The 16,660-nt window shown below is 34.8% G+C and overlaps 3 protein-coding genes and 1 pseudogene across 3 annotated transcripts; 3 read left to right on the top strand and 1 right to left on the bottom strand.

Annotated features, from left to right (window-relative positions):
• The first annotated feature begins 2,884 nt into the window (after window positions 1–2,884).
• On the top strand, window positions 2,885–4,431 carry LOC102600491 (12S seed storage protein CRD-like). The gene is made up of 3 exons (XM_006349369.2): window positions 2,885–3,185; window positions 3,303–4,029; window positions 4,142–4,431. The coding sequence occupies exons 1-3, from the start codon at window positions 2,984–2,986 to the stop codon at window positions 4,299–4,301; spliced, it is 1,089 nt and encodes a 362-aa protein (XP_006349431.1). The 5' UTR covers window positions 2,885–2,983; the 3' UTR covers window positions 4,302–4,431.
• A 3,354-nt stretch (window positions 4,432–7,785) lies between these two features.
• On the top strand, window positions 7,786–8,901 carry LOC107060944 (pentatricopeptide repeat-containing protein At5g56310-like). The gene has a single exon (XM_015309555.1). The coding sequence runs from the start codon at window positions 7,845–7,847 to the stop codon at window positions 8,712–8,714; it is 870 nt and encodes a 289-aa protein (XP_015165041.1). The 5' UTR covers window positions 7,786–7,844; the 3' UTR covers window positions 8,715–8,901.
• A 2,302-nt stretch (window positions 8,902–11,203) lies between these two features.
• On the bottom strand, window positions 11,204–13,783 carry LOC107060943 (uncharacterized). The gene is made up of 2 exons (XM_015309554.1): window positions 12,347–13,783; window positions 11,204–12,026 (listed from the first exon to the last, which is right to left on the bottom strand). The coding sequence occupies exons 1-2, from the start codon at window positions 13,479–13,481 to the stop codon at window positions 12,016–12,018; spliced, it is 1,146 nt and encodes a 381-aa protein (XP_015165040.1). The 5' UTR covers window positions 13,482–13,783; the 3' UTR covers window positions 11,204–12,015.
• Window positions 13,784–13,913: 130 nt separating this feature from the next.
• On the top strand, window positions 13,914–15,182 carry LOC107060934 (pentatricopeptide repeat-containing protein At3g57430, chloroplastic-like; annotated as a pseudogene).
• The last annotated feature ends 1,478 nt before the right edge of the window (window positions 15,183–16,660 follow it).

Below are 16,660 nucleotides of genomic sequence, written 5' to 3'. Positions count from 1 at the left end.
TATTGACGCCTAAGAAGGCTATGGGCTTCCTACATGTTCATGTTGTTGCCTAAGAGGGCTATGAGTCGTCTATAAGCTATGTTGATGCCTAAGAGAGCTATGTGCTGCCTACGGGGATATATTAATGCCTAAGAGGGCTATGTGACTGCCTATGGGGCTAGGGGACTACCTATAGGGGTATATAGGCTGATTGGCATCTTTCGGGATTATGGGTGCCTGAGCAGGTGGTCTTATCTGCTGTTTGTACCTGCCAAGCTTATAAGGGCTTGGTTAGGTTGTTTTTTGATTATTTTTTATAAGTTTAGATTTAGGAGCAGGTCAGTACACTTATCTTATCCTTGATTTATTTATTCAGATTATTCCAATATATCAGGATACCTCCTCATAGTCTATTGCCTTTCATACTCTGTAAATTATTTTGTACTGACGCCCCATTGCCTTGGGGCGCTGCATTTATGCATGCAGGTCCTGACAGACGATCGAGTAGACCTCCTCAGCAGCAAGATTGACTTTTATCCGATTGGCTAGCTCCTTTCCTCCGAAACTGCCAGAGTTGGGAGGTTTGTTAACTTTTGTTGTATATATCTTTATGGGTAGGCTGGGGCCCTGTCCCGCTAATCTTTACTACTCTTAGAGGCTTGCAGACTAGTGTGTGGGTGTATAGCTACGTTATGGCCATACTGGCCTATGTTGTTGGTTTCCTACAGCTTGTGAGTTGTTTGATGTATTGTATTGATATAGACCTGCTTTTAGTTTTGGTATAGATATCATGGTGACCTGGACGGTCCAATCAGGACTTCTGTGCTAGTTGGATATTTATTTATATAATCTCCTGGGAGTAGCTGTTTCTTTTATAGATCAGTTGACAGGGGACTTGTAGGCCGAGGGCTTAGTTTTAAGCCAAGATATACTTGTTTGTTTTCTTAATTACATGTGGCTGCCATGCGCTAGTAGCAAGGGTCGGCTCGGGCCTGAGTTTTGGCATTAGGAGCCACTTACACTCCTCGAGTTTGGGGCGTGACATTTTCAAAATTAATTAATTCGATATTTTGAATAAAAAATTAAGATATTCAAAACTATAAGAAAAGTACTATAAATTGCAAAAAAATTTCATATCAATATGATAAAAAAATATATCTTAAAATATTTGTCAAAGTTTATATAGTTGACTCTAAAAAGAAAATTTTGACAATTAAAAGTGGACGCAAGGAGTATTATAATTTAGACTAATCAGTGACTCGATTAGTTGCCACCACTGATTAGTTGCCGGTGGAAAGACTTCCAACTCTTCTTTACGAAAAAAAGAAGGTAAATGAATAGTATTTTTTTTATTTATAAAAGTACACATATATAAAAGATTTTGAAAGTAAAGTGATAAGGATAAATATATGCTTTTATCATTTTAAAATTCATGTACAACTAATATCATCATAACTTATTCTATATTCTACCCAATATAACATTATACATAAATTTCTTCATAAGTTATTTGAATATTAATTATAAAGAATTACTAAAACACAATCAAACATTATATAAAATTAATACATATATATCTTTCATACAACATTTAAAAGTACTAATTAAATACTCCCTCCATCCATTTTTATTTCTCATGGTTTCCTTTTCTAGAGTCAAACTATAAAAACTTTGATTAACATTTTACGATGCATTTTTTCATCGTATTGATATGTAAAAAATTACAACTTATAGTACTTTTCATCTAGATTTTGAATATATCTAATTTTTTATTTAAAATATCGAATCAGTTTAATTTAATTTAACTTTAAAAATAAGTTAAATTGACTTTTGAGAGATATAACATGACAATTAAAAATAAACGAAAAAAAATATATAAAATTAATACATGAACAATGAAGTTATATAGGGAGTAGGGACGGAAAATAGCACGTGGACAGACGTGCAAAATTAAAATCGGGCCAATTGCCATCCCAATATGTATGTATAGCTGTAAAAGATCACTCTTAATTTTATCAGAGAAAAGACATAAAGTCATCACTTGAAGTTATCTCGGATTTTTAAAAAGATATCTTAATTTTACAATCGTTTTATTACCTCCCTAAACAATTTTGAATAAATATTATTATATCATTTTTCATTAAAAAAATCATAGATTATTTTTATGCATTGTTTGGTTTGCATTGCATTAAAAAAAATTATTTACAAAGATACCTTTCACTATTATGATGGAAAAGATATAAAAAAGATATTGAGGGTCAATTGAGTCTTTAATTGAGTTAATGCATGCATTAAAACTATTGCATTGCTAATACCTAGAAATCCATGGTATTAGCAATACACACATTAATACACAATAGAGTGTATAACTAATGAGGTACTAATAATACACAAAGTTAATGTACGCATTATTTTTTTAATATACTCTACCAAACGACCCACTTCACTCTCAATTATATTATCGACGTGATATGTGAATAGTGACATTGCCTTTTCCAAATGCTAAACGCCTTATAATATAACACTGATAGCGACCACTCATTGCCCTCTCACTAATCACTATCATGTAAACATATATAATTTGATTGATATTTGTCTCAATTTATATGATATAATTTAATTCGACATATATAAAAAAGTGGAATAATAATAAATCAAAGTGTCAAATAAAATTTAAGAAATACATGTATTTGGTCTTATTTAATTTATATGATCACTTAATAGTTGAAAGTGATATGACAAAATTATTTTTCTTTAATTTATTACATATGATCACTTAATAGTTGAAAGTGATATGACAAAATTATTTTTCTTTAATTTATTACAAAATAGAAAAAAATTGTTAGAAGTTCAAGATCAATAATTGATTACTTACTACTCCTAATACCTGCGGCCTCTATAAATAGAACGAGACAGCTGAAGAATATATGAGCATAGAACATCATATTTACCTACAATATAGTTTGAGTTTGTGTTTTTTTAGAATAACTAAAAAAAAATATCGATGGATTTGATATTGTCATCGAAAAAAGCCGATAAAACTATAGTGGAAGTTGAAGGAGTTGGTGGATACTACACATGGTCAAGTAGCCAATTTCCTGTTCTTAGCCAGAAAAAAATTGCTGGTGGATTGTTAGTTCTTCAGCCTCGTGGCTTTGCTTTACCTCACTATGCTGATTCCTCTAAAATTGGTTATGTTTGTGAAGGTACGTAGGACATACATATATATGCAGATCTAGAACATGTCAGGTAGAAAGTTCTTTTTAAAACGACTAAGAAAACGTATAAGACAGAGTAATATTACTTATATTTCATTTTCACAGGTGAATGCATTGCTGGACTGATCTCACCAGAAGATTCGAAAGAAGAAGTTATAAAAATTCAAAAAGGGGATGCCCTACCAATTACTGTGGGAACAGTGTCATGGTGGTACAATGCTGGTGACACTAAACTCAAAATAATTTTCTTGGGAGAATCATCTGAGGACTATACACCTGGAGAATTCTGTTATTTCTTTTTAACTAGTGCCGCTGGTATACTAAATGGATTTTCTAATGAATTAATTGCCAAAACTTTTCACATGACCCAAACTGAATCTGAAAAACTTGTGAAAGATCAAAGTGGTTTAAATATTATAATTAAGGTAAATGAAGGTATACAAATTCCAAACGGATCCAGCAGTGCGAAACGCAAGTTTGTTTACAACTTGGATGGTGCAAAACCTTGTGTTGAGGTTAAAAATGGTGGACATTTATCTTCGTTAAGTATTAAGAATATACCGTTGCTTGGAGAGATTGGATTAAGCGCGAATCGCGTAGTTTTGGAATGTGGTGCTGTACTTGGTCCGATTTATACACCTGATTCGTTTATTCATTTGAGTTATATTACGAAAGGGAGTGGACGTGTTGTAATTGTGGGACTGTTTGGTAAGGTTGTGTTGGACACTAAAGTGGAGGAAGGTGACTTGTTTTATGTACCAAAATTCTTTCCGTTTGTTGTGGAAGCTGATGAAGGAGGAATTGAGTTCTTCTCCATGAAAACATCGTCAAAGTAAGTACTCCTATCATGTAACAAAGATGGATAACAAGGACGTTAAATAGTTCACCTAAAGTATAGTATAGTATGTACTAATTACAATGTTTTACGATATATATATTTGCAGGGAAGTATATGGAGAATTATCAGGTGGAAAAAAATCAGTTTGGGAAGCAGCATCTCCATCAATTTTAGAGGCCTCTCTGAATATGACTCCGGATTTGACAAAGTCTTTCAAGTCCAAGATTGCTAAGGGTGCCGTCATTGCCCCACCTTCAAATGTTTAAGTAACATTTGAGTATAATAATTATAATAATCTAATAAGTAATTGTATGCTTGAAATAAGACCGATCGATGATCGATATGTGTGTAAAAGATTATTATATGGGAGCTTTTGACGTTTTAGCTTTTCCTTAATGCAAGCTTATATGCTAGCTGTTGTGTTTCAATATATATATATATATATATATATATATATATGTATGTGTTTTTAATTAAGAATAAAAAGAAAATGAATTTAGTACTTGTAATTTGTATGTCCAATTGTGAGTTCATGTTTACATATCTTATTACTATTAAATAAATATGCCGGTCTGTAAACCATTCTTTGAGGATGCTCTGAGGCATTATAAATATTGTACCTCAAAAACTATGAATGGAAATAAGACTGCATTTGTCACTTGCAATTGACCTGCATAAGACGGCTGCTTAGACTAGCAAACGTAACATTAATTTTCTGTTAAAATTAGGCATTTACCTACTTTTTAGAAAAATAAAAGGAAATATTCAAGATCTTCATCGTTATACCCTCAAAGGAATTGCTTGAATTTTTCCTTATATATATATGAACAATATCTCTTTAAGAAAAGTGATTCTTCACGCCTCAAAACCATCAATTCTTCTTCAATTATTATGCTTACCAATCATTGAATTAACACAAATATTGTATAAAATTAATAAATGAATAACTTTTATTCTTTTCAAAAATCAAACAAATAACAAAATTAATGCAAATTATTCATGTATTAGGCCGAGCATTATACATCAACAAAATGGGTCCTAAAAAAATAGGAAAAGTTTATTTTTATATATAAAAGGAACACTTAAATAGGATGGAGTATGATGGGACGGAAAAGAGCACGTGCATGGGCGCAACGTGCTAAAATAAAATCGGACCACAATGGCCACCATCCCAACATGGCAACATGTATAGCTGTAATTTTTTTTAAAAAAAATTAGCGTAGGGAAGGGAAAATGAAGAGGGAATTATAATGTAGGGAATCAAATTCTCACTAATAAGGTGGACAGTAGCGGATCAAAAATTTTCATTAAGGGGTATCAATAGTTATAGTAAAAAAATATAATCATGAGACTAGTAGGACTAGAACAAACAATCTCAAGAAATTACAACACTACCTTAACAATATACATGTTTATTAAATTAGAATTTGACCTCTGTATACAAGGTAATTTTCAGATGAAGGGTGTCGCTTGACACCTCTTGAGTAAAGGTGGATCCGCTCTAGAAGATGGGAGTTCAGATAATCAATCAATTGAGCTATTAAAATTTTCTTTGAAGAGCAATCTCAAATCTGAAAACTAACTCACGTGTGGCCTTTCCCTAGTTAGTTTTGTTTTGCTATCAGTATCTGTCATTTTTAGCTTCTATCTTATTATCTCTTTCCTGCCCATCACTTCAAAAGTTTGTTCATTTTTGCTTCATTTAGGTTTTTTCTACTCGATCTTCCAAACAATCTATTGCTATCCACACATTCATAGTTGAAAATTATAGATGATTGTTACACGGAACTGTATATTATAAATAACAGTATGCAAAAATAAAAAGAGTATGAATTAATATATATAAAAAAAGAGTAAGTATCAGTAGTCGTTTCTTGTTAAATTATCATATATGATGGGCAATATTTAAATATTTTATTTTTATTTTTATATACTAGTACTTAAAATTTACTATGTGCATGAAGATGAATATCATAAATATTTTAATATTTATTTTATACATGATTATATAATTTTTTAATATGCTTGTTATGGAGGACAATATGATAAAGATAGTACTGCTATAAGTATAAATAATTTAGAGGTTATAAGTAAAATGTTAAAGTATTATAAAGAAAACCAACAATTTTTTTTTCTTTTGGAACCTAGGCAATCCACCACCTGTGTTAGAGCATTCAGTGGTGAGCATTTGTAAACACTTTGTTATTATCACAAATCATACAAAAGATGTAAACGGTATATTAATCAAGCCCAATATAACGAGCTCATGACTGAATAACGTACACATGGAGACTAGATTCGGGAGAGCCACCTCCCAACCATTCAACCATGTCCTTGCGGGCGAACTCATGAACTACTTTAACAGACTAATTGTTTAGAAGTCCAAGATCATTAATTAATTATTAATCCTATTAAGTTTGTGACAGACTCTTCAGAGTGTGTGAGTCTACAACATTACATTGAAAAGTGGAGGTGTTGTAATTGTGGGACTTTCTGGTAAGGTTGTGTTGGATACTAAAGTAGAAGAATTAAGGAGAACTGTTTTTTTTTACCAAAATTCAAGATTGCTAACGGTTCAGTGATTTCCCCACCTTCAACTGCTTAAGTAATTACTACTTGTTAGACATATGAGTTTAGCAAGTGTATAATATGTAATTCTAAGCTTGAAAATAAGACCGATCGATGATGAAGTGTCTCTATGTGTGTGGAAACTTTGCTCTAGCTTTTCCTGAATGCTTGCTTATATGCATGGATATATATAATATAATACTAATGTAAATTAGTGTGTACTGATCGATCTTTGAGGCATATTTTACATTTTTAAGATAACCTTATTAATTCTATGTTGGATATGTACAATAATGTATGTGTTATTTATGTGTCAAATATGGATGTTATTGGTTATGAAATGAATGTATATATGGTGTATATTTACTGTAGTGATTGTGTGGCTTATATATCACTGAACTTACAGTGATATATGTTGGGTTATGAAGGGTGATTAGGGCGTCATACGGAAGCTTACAATTGCAATCAAGACGGTAATAAATTAGATGACAAATAAAGCGATACTAAAACATAATATTATTAATATGAAAACTAATTTAAAAGAAAAATATTATAACTGTTGAGAGAATAAATCTCTCCATAAACTAAACTCTTTAAATGTCTACATTGTGGATACTATTGTGTTATGCTATGAGAATAGGGATCTCCAAACATTTCCTCTAAGGAAAGAATAAACCAAATATGAAAGAACATTATATTTTCCTTTTAGAAAAAGTTCAAGCATTTATGGTAATACTTTAACTTTTCTTTAAGGAAAAAATAAACTTCAAATAAGGCAAGAAAATCAGGGCAAAACCCTAACAATATACACACGACATATGTAATATATGCAACGATATTATTTGTATATTGACTGTATCCACCATTCATTTTTGGCAAGTGGATGAGCTTTCAAAAGTATGTTTTGTGGGGTTAGAAATACTTGGTATAAATTTGTTGTCACACCGTGTTTAAAACAGTAAATCAGAATATCTAAGTAAACCGTAAAATAAAAAGTTATAAATAAGAATATCTAAGTGAACTATAAAATAGAAATCTAAGTTATACTTGGTGGAGTTTGAAAGTAAAAAGACTACTGTACTTGAAAGAATTCTAAAATACAGCTATTCCAAATATTTTTTAACAAAATATGGCGCTATCACAGGGAAACAGAAAACAGTGTTAGTATATTTGAATTGAACATATGAATTGGAAATGAACACTTCCTTATTGAATTGATTCTTCGAATTTTCCTTTGTTCAATGATAATGATGTTGAAAATCATTTTGCAACCATTGTACCAAAACTCATTTCCGCCATCTACATACGCACCCATTTTCCAATTCTTGATTGGCAAGAATTTTGTTAAACTTGGCCAACAACTTCATGCTCACATTGCCGTTCGAGGGGTTTTTCCCAATGGATTAGTCGCTGCCAAAATGGTAGCCATGTATGCCAGCTCCGGTGAAATCGACTCTGCCTCACGTATTTTCGATAATGCTACTGAACCCTCTTCGCTTCTGTACAATGCCATGATTCGAGCACTCACCCTTTATGGGATTACCAAAAGAACAATAGAGATTTTCTTCCAAATGCATTCATTAGGCTTCCGTGGTGACAATTTTACCTTTCCCTTTGTTTTCAAGTCATGTGCTGATTTGTGTGATGTTTGGTGCGGGAAGTGTGTTCATAGCTTGGTTTTGAGGTCTGGATTTGTGTTTGATATGTATGTAGGCACTTCTTTGATTGATATGTATGTGAAGTGTGGTGATTTGATTGACGCTCGTAAACTGTTTGATGAAATGCCGGTGAGAGATGTATCGACTTGGAATGTATTGATTGCTGGGTACATGAAGGATAGGTTATTCAAAGATGCTGAGGAATTGTTTGAGGAAATGCCAATTAGGAATATAGTGTCTTGGACAGCTATGATTTCTGGATATGCTCAGAATGGTTTAGCTGATGAGTCGTTGCAGTTGTTCGATAAAATGTTGGATCGTGACTCGGAGGTGAGGCCTAATTGGGTGACGGTTATGAGTGTTTTACCTGCTTGTGCGCACTCGGCTGCACTAGATCGTGGGAGGAAGATTGTCAAAATCAGCACACTAAGATCAAGTTATGCCATGGAATGATCTAAGAGACCATTAGAGAGATGAGAAGCTTTGAAGGAGATATTTTGGGAATGGAATTGAACTGTTTCATTCAACGTGAATTGTCCTATTTATACATCAATGAATTAACATCTAATGCTAACTAACTAACTAAAATGCAGTTTATGAATTAACAGTTAAATTAGTGCTAACTAGCTAACTAACTGACTGTAGCTACAGTAATACTAACAGTAACTGCCTAACTAACTTCAATACTCCCCCTCAAGCTGGAGGCTCAAGAACATTCAACACTCCAAGCTTGCTGAGTAGATACATGTGTTGGATGCTTGTGAGTCCTTTTGTCAGCAAATCAGCTTGTTGTTCCTTTGTGTGTACATAGATAGGCTTAACAGTCCCTTCCTTGATTTTATCTCGAATGAAGTGACAATCGATTTCAATATGTTTCGTTCGTTCATGAAAGATTGGATTTTCAGCTATTTGTATTGCAGACATGTTATCACAGCAAATATTGATAGGTATATCAATTTGTACATCTAGTTCCTCAAATAGTCCTTTCAGCCAAGTTAATTCTGCCACAGCTGCTGCAAGACTTCTATATTCTGCTTCTGCCGAGCTTCTAGATACAGTTTGTTGTTTTTTCGACTTCCAAGAAATAAGGGACTCCCCAAACTTTACTGCATATCCAGTGACTGACCTCCTGGTGTTTGGACAAGCAGCCCAGTCAGAGTCGCACCAACAAGTGAGTTTTTGAGTGTATCCAGCTTGCAACAATATACCTTGTCCAGGTGAATTCTTTAGGTACCTAACAGTCCTCAATGCAGCCTCCCAATGAGACCTTTTTGGTCTTTGCATAAACTGACTCAATGTCTGTACTGGAAAGCTAATGTCAGGCCTTGTAATTGTGACATATAACAGTTTCCCAATCAACTTCTGATAAACACTAGCATCACTCAACAATTCATCTCCTGTAGTGTTAGTGGCTTCATCATACTCTAGTGTTGTAAGTTTTTGATTGTATTCCAAGGGAGTAATGGCTGGTTTGGATCCACTTAATCCCATTTCAGAGATAAGTTCCAGCACATACTTTCTTTGGTTCAGCAACACACCCTTCTCAGATCTCAGAATTTCAATTCCAAGGAAGTACTTCAACTCCCCTAAATCTTTCATCTTGAACTTGTGGTTCAAAACATGCTTTACCTTCTCTATCATGGTATTGTTGCTCCCAGTAATTAACATATCATCAACATATACTAAGACAATAACAATGTCATCTTGTTCCTTCATAGTAAACAGTGAATAGTCATGGTTACTTTGAGAGAAACCTGCATTTACTAAAGCATCTGTTAACTTGATATTCCACTGTCGCGAAGCTTGCTTTAAACCATATAATGACTTCAGCAATTTACACACCCTTGTCTCCCCTTGACTTCTAAAACCTTCTGGCAATTCCATATATACCTCTTCCTCAAGATCACCTTGAAGGAAGGCATTATATACATCCATTTGAAGTAGATTCCATCCTCTAGATGCAGCCAAAGCTATAACAGATCTTACTGTCACCATTTTTGCCACAGGAGAAAATGTATCATGATAGTCTAGGCCTTCCCTTTGGCTATAACCCTTGGCTACTAGCCTTGCCTTGAATCTTTCAACTTCACCATTTGATTTGTACTTGATTTTATAAATCCATTTTGACCCTACAGTGTTCTTTCCTGTTGGCAATGGTACCACCTCCCAAGTTTTGTTATATTCTAAAGCTTGTACCTCATGTTTCATAGCTTCTATCCATCTGGGATCATTAACAGCTTCTTTGAATCTCTGTGGTTCCACCATCTTTGAAAAATTAGCCAAGTAACACTGATACTTAGGAGATGTCTTCTCATAGGAGATATATTGGGCAAGAGGGTAAAGACTGGTACTTCCTTTCTTTTGAGTAGTATAGTCTTTCATCCATATAGGTTCTCTCACTTGTCTATGAGATTTTCTGGTGTATGGTGCTGAGGGTGTAGTTTCAGCTGGTTGCATTAATATGTCTTCTGATAGGCCATCTAATTTTGCATGCTCATTGACTTGTGTACCACCAGTATCAGCAGCTTGTGTATCATCAGCCACAAGCTGTTGGAAGGAAACACCATCTTGAATAACACCATGATTTTCTGGTAATAAATCTTCACCAGACTCATCAGGATTAGAGCATGCATCATTTTGTGCATGTAATAAGTCTTCAGGAACCATATCTGCATGATCAGTTATGATGTTCATCAGGGGAGAATTTTGCACTGCATCCTGCTCCATGTTCATGTGATTATTCTCCACTGTGACCTTAGGTGCCTTCTTGCTGAAAGGAAACACATTCTCTCTGAATTGTACATCTCTGCTGACAAAAAATATGTTAGTGGACAAATCTAACAATATGTAGCCTTTTTGAGTTTCAGAGTAGCCCATGAATACTGATTCCTTGGCCCTATCATGCTTGACCAAGTTTGTAGCATAGCACTGACATCCAAAAACCTTCAAATGATTAATGTGGTTCCTTGTTTTATACAATGCTTCATAAGGTGTGTGACCTTCCAGCACACTTGATGGAAGTCTGTTGATGATATAAACTGCAGCCTTTACACATAATCCCCAGTACTTGATAGGAATATTTGCCTGGAATCTTAAGGCTCTGGCCGTGTCCATAATGTGCCTGTGCTTCCTTTCTACCCTGCCATTCTGTTGTGGTGTGTGAACACAACTACTCTGGTGCACAATGCCATGTTGTGTTAATAAATCATTACATTGAGAGTTGAAGAACTCAGTACCATTGTCAGACCTGATTACTTTAATGTCTGCATTAAACTGATTTTTTATCATAGGCAAAAAAGATTTCAATGCTACAATGACATCAGATTTCAATTGTAGTAAGTACACCCAAGTAAATCTTGTATGATCATCAACAATTGTTAGAAAATAAGACTTCTTATCAAGTGTGACAGTTTTATAAGGTCCCCAAAGATCCAAGTGTACAAGCTGAAAAGCAAAACTACTTTTGGAACTACTAATTGGAAACTTCAATCTAGTTTGTTTGGCCCTTGGGCATACAGAACAATTTTCATGTGTATGGCTACTATAATTGCCTTTCACTATATCTACTTCTTTCATGGTAGACCTAGAAGGATGTCCAAGTCTTAGATGCCATAGATGATAGTCATTCCCTTCTGTTATTTTTATTTCTGCTGCACACTGATGTATTTGACCTTGCCTTATTGATTTTGTTGCTCCTCCTGATCTGAAAATGTATAAACCATGTTGTTCCTTACCAATCCCCCTCACCTTGCCACTAAATAGATCCTGAAACACACAGAAGTCAGGATAAAAAGATACAAAGCATGATAGGTCCTTGGTTAGCCTTGAGACTGACAATAGATTGAATCTAAAAGCAGGCACAAACAAGACATTCTTCACAGTGGACTCATTAAACAGATGAGTATCTCCTATGTGTGTAACATCAGCTTTGTCTCCAGTGGGAAGGTATACTTTATCATGACTGAAATTGTTTACTTCTACAGACCTCATCAAACTTTCTAGGCTAGCTGTGATATGGTGAGTAGCACCAGAATCAACTATCCACTCACTATGTGGAATGTGTGAATGGAAAGAAGTAATGGTACCTGATGAGTTCACAGCTTGCTGTCCTTCATTGGCATCTTTGTTCAGCATGCTCAGGATCTGTTGGTATTGAGATTCAGTGAAATATTGACCTTGTACATCAGCCATATGCTTGGATCCAGAATTGTCATGAGAAGTAGTACCATCAGGAGGTGCACTAGTAGCACCAACACCACATACATTGTTCACATTAGCAAAGGATTGACCACCATTCTTCCCATTAGCAAAGAATTGAGGCTGAGTGGTATGATATTGTCCTCTCGTTTGATGATTTCCATTGAGTCTCCCCTTAGGTTTGTAATCATCGGGATAGCCAATGAGCTTCCAGCATTGCTCCTTACAATGTCCCCTCACATGACAGTATTCACATTTTGGAATAGGTTTCTTACCCCTGTACATCTGATCTCTACTAGCCTGCATGATGGTAGGATCATTGAACCTGTCATGTGCTGTAGCAACTTGAGAACAACTAATTTTCCTTTCACTTTCATCCTCAGATATCATGGCATATGCTTGACTAACAGTAGGTGCAACTGTCTTCATGAGGATTTGCCTTCTAGTTTGATCATAAGAGTCATTCAATCCATTTAAAAACTGTAGTAGCCTTTGCTCTTGAAGATGATCAGCATACTCTTTCGATTTAGGGCAATCACACTTTGGAGTTGAAATCATAGTATTGTATTCATCCCACAATTCCTTAAGTTTTGAATAGTAAACTGATACAGAGTGCGTACCTTGTGCGAGATTAGTGATTTCGCGATGCAATTGAAAAACTCTCACTCGATTTATCTTGTTGAATCGTTCCTCCAGATCCTCCCAAACAGCATTTGCACTGGAGCCATAAACAATTCCATTCAAGAGATTTTTTGAGACCGAGTTCATAATCCACGAATGAACAATCGCATCGCACTTCTCCCAAGCATCAGACTGAGTCTCGCTGAACTTCTCCCTCCTGTAATTTCCATTAACAAAGCCCAATTTACCTTTTCCAAGGAGAGCAATCTTCATAGATCTGCTCCAAAGGCCGTAATTCTCAGTTCCAGTCAACTGGATAGGAATCAACATGGATCCAGGAGTGTCTGATGGTTGTAGAAACAGAGGGTGCTTGTGATCGATTTGTTCTTCGACATTCCCCATCGCAGCTTCAAATGAACAGAGAAGAAGGATCAAATTGTATTGCGGAAGCGAATTAAGATCAGATCTGGATCATCTGCTCTGATACCATGTCAAAATCAGCACACTAAGATCAAGTTATGCCATGGAATGATCTAAGAGACCATTAGAGAGATGAGAAGCTTTGAAGGAGATATTTTGGGAATGGAATTGAACTGTTTCATTCAACGTGAATTGTCCTATTTATACATCAATGAATTAACATCTAATGCTAACTAACTAACTAAAATGCAGTTTATGAATTAACAGTTAAATTAGTGCTAACTAGCTAACTAACTGACTGTAGCTACAGTAATACTAACAGTAACTGCCTAACTAACTTCAATAAAGATACATAGTTTCGCTAGAGAGACGGGATTGGAGAAGAATCCTTCGGTGCAGACAGCTCTTATAGCCATGTATGCTAAATGTGGAAGCTTAGTTGATGCTCGTTTGTGTTTCGATCAGATAGACCCAAGGGAGAAGAAATTGGTTGCTTGGAATACAATGATTACTGCTTACGCATCCCATGGTTGTGGACGGGAAGCTGTTGCAACGTTTGAGGATATGTTACGAGCTGGTATACAGCCTGATAAAATCACATTTACAGGTTTGTTATCAGGTTGTAGCCACTCAGGTCTTGTGGATGTTGGACTGAGATATTTCGATTGTGTGAGTTCGGTTTACTTTGTGGAGAAGGGACATGACCATTATGCTTGTGTGGTTGATCTTCTTGGTCGTGCTGGACGATTAGTGGAAGCATATAACCTCATTTCTCAAATGCCAATGGCAGCAGGACCAAGCATTTGGGGTTCCTTATTAGCAGCTGGTCGAAGCCATCGCAACTTAGAAATTGCAGAATTAGCAGCTAAAAAGTTATTTATCTTGGAACCAGACAACAGTGGGAATTATGTTGTGCTCTCTAATATGTATGCAGAAGCTGGAATGTGGGAGGAGGTGAATCACTTAAGGATCCAACTGAAATCACAACGTATTATGAAGAGTCCTGGATGTAGTTAGATTGAATTTGACGGGGAGGCCCATTTGTTCCTTGGAGGAGATACATCTCATCCACAGGCAGAGCAAATATACATGTTTCTGGAGGCACTGCCCGCCAAGATAAAAGCAGCTGGTTACATGCCAGATACTACTTTCGCTTTGCATGATGTGAGTGAAGAGGAGAAAGAGCAAAACCTAAGTAGTCATAGTGAGAGGTTGGCAATTGCCTTTGGCATTCTTAATACAAGCCCGGGTACAGTTATCCGAGTGACAAAGAACCTTAGAATCTGTGGGGACTGTCATACTGCTATAAAACTTATCTCTAAGATATATGAAAGAGAGATCATTGTAAGGGATGTGAATCGGTTTCATCATTTCAAAGATGGTTCTTGTTCCTGCAGAGACTACTGGTGACTAAAAATGAAGATGTTAATACCTCTAATTTAAACTCAGATGAGAATTTTTGTAGTCGTTATGCATAACCATCTCGGAGACTACCAACTGTAATATCAGTCGTGTTCACTGTCCACACTTTTTGAGGAAATTATTAAGCTCCAGTGGCATTGAATGTTCATTTGTACTCAAGCTATTTGCTCATTGAACTATCACCCGATTGGTGAATGACAAGCCTCAAAATGATGGAAGTTTCCTGAATGTTGAGGGTGAAGTATCCTTCTTGGAGGGATGTTGTAAAGACTTTGTAATAATCAACTTTTGAAGAAGCCAGTTAATATCTCACAACGTGACTGGGAACCGTTGTTGTTGAGACACCAAAATTGGGAACTTGTTTTGAGGATGTCATTCACCGTTACATGGATGCTCAACACAACAATAAATCAGTAGTCCTGGTATGGCCTTGGGGTATAGTAATGCTCTTGGTTACCTCGAAACATAGAGAAGATGAATGTTCCAGAGTCAATTTGTCGACCAAGATAGAGAGAGTATTGTACATTAAATTCAACAACTCGTCAAAGTGAAAATGATTGAAGAGTGGAATATCCATCAAGTTACGCGAAATATGAGAATATAGGTCATTGGAATTGGATTATGTTTAAGGCTCTTACTTTGGACTATCATTTATAATAGAGGTTGTTCCCTTGACATATTCATCAATTGTACATGACTGTTTTCCTGGTAAGAAGACCCTGTTTGTCATTGAAAAAACGGACTAGGAAAAAGAATTGCTCCTTTTAGTTATAGCTGTATAAGCTAGCTAGCCTAGTGGAAAAAAAAAAGTTTTGTGGGGTGAGAGAGGCTCCAACTCTCGACCTCAGGATTACTCAGAAGCTATGAGACCTACGCGCTAGCCAACTGCGCCACCACCCCGTTGTTGTTCTGCAACAGTAATCAACATTCTTATACATAACAAAAACATTCTTAAATAACTAAATCAAGAAAAAATATACATCAATTATTCATAGTAATGTGATGCGTGTGTATATATATTCTCAACATGTGGCATTATTTCTTTGGCTTGGTGTATACATATACTCTCTCCGTTCCTTTTTATATGTCACATTTTTAAATTGTACTTGCATTAAGAAATTAAGTAATTTTACCCTTATACCCTTATTTAATGTTTTCTTAAGTCACGTTTTCAATAAATGATGAACATGCTAGATTTCAAAAATTAAAATGCATTTGAATGACTATTTAAATTTTGAGTTTATTTTTGGAGCCAATTTTTTTCACCAATTGATCTAAAATTTTAAAAAAATTGTTAAAGCTTCAACTTTCAAGATTATTTTTTATTTTTTCTCCATCTTTTATTTTTAATTTGTTTGTTGAAATTTCTTTTCAAAGTAAAATTTTATAGAATAGTGAATGGAGAGAGTAATTAATCAATGTATAAAGTACTTCAATGAATATTAATTATTTATTAGTTTTTCTAGGTTGGTTAAAATATATATTTTCAAGATTAATTAACTACTCTATGAAGGGTATAATAGGAATAATATGGTAATTTATGCATTGATTTTATGAAATGACAAGTATTATAGACCAATTATTTATAGAAAGGAATGACATATAAAAAAAACAGATAGGAGTACATTCAAAGACCCAAAGTTGCGCAATATTCATGGAACCTTTTTTTTTTATTTTTTTATTTAAGTACCCAAAGACAACACAATCCCAGACCGATAAGGTTCTTAAAAGTATCAATT

This window comes from Solanum tuberosum, unplaced genomic scaffold, assembly GCF_000226075.1.
Source record: "Solanum tuberosum cultivar DM 1-3 516 R44 unplaced genomic scaffold, SolTub_3.0 scf00105, whole genome shotgun sequence".
Classification (NCBI taxonomy): domain Eukaryota; kingdom Viridiplantae; phylum Streptophyta; class Magnoliopsida; order Solanales; family Solanaceae; genus Solanum; species Solanum tuberosum.
The sequence above is the reverse complement of the archived record's forward strand: the minus strand, read 5'-3'. Positions and strand labels throughout refer to the sequence as shown.

Excerpts from the sequence above, each read along its gene's own strand:
- LOC107060944 (XM_015309555.1), top strand. The coding sequence starts at position 7,845 with ATGATAATGATGTTGAAAATCATTTTGCAACCATTGTACCAAAACTCA.
- LOC107060943 (XM_015309554.1), bottom strand. The coding sequence starts at position 13,481 with ATGGGGAATGTCGAAGAACAAATCGATCACAAGCACCCTCTGTTTCTA.
- LOC102600491 (XM_006349369.2), top strand. The coding sequence starts at position 2,984 with ATGGATTTGATATTGTCATCGAAAAAAGCCGATAAAACTATAGTGGAA. Across the intron at positions 3,186-3,302 it reads AATTGGTTATGTTTGTGAAG|GTGAATGCATTGCTGGACTG; the intron begins GTACGTAGGACA and ends TCATTTTCACAG. Across the intron at positions 4,030-4,141 it reads TCCATGAAAACATCGTCAAA|GGAAGTATATGGAGAATTAT; the intron begins GTAAGTACTCCT and ends ATATATTTGCAG.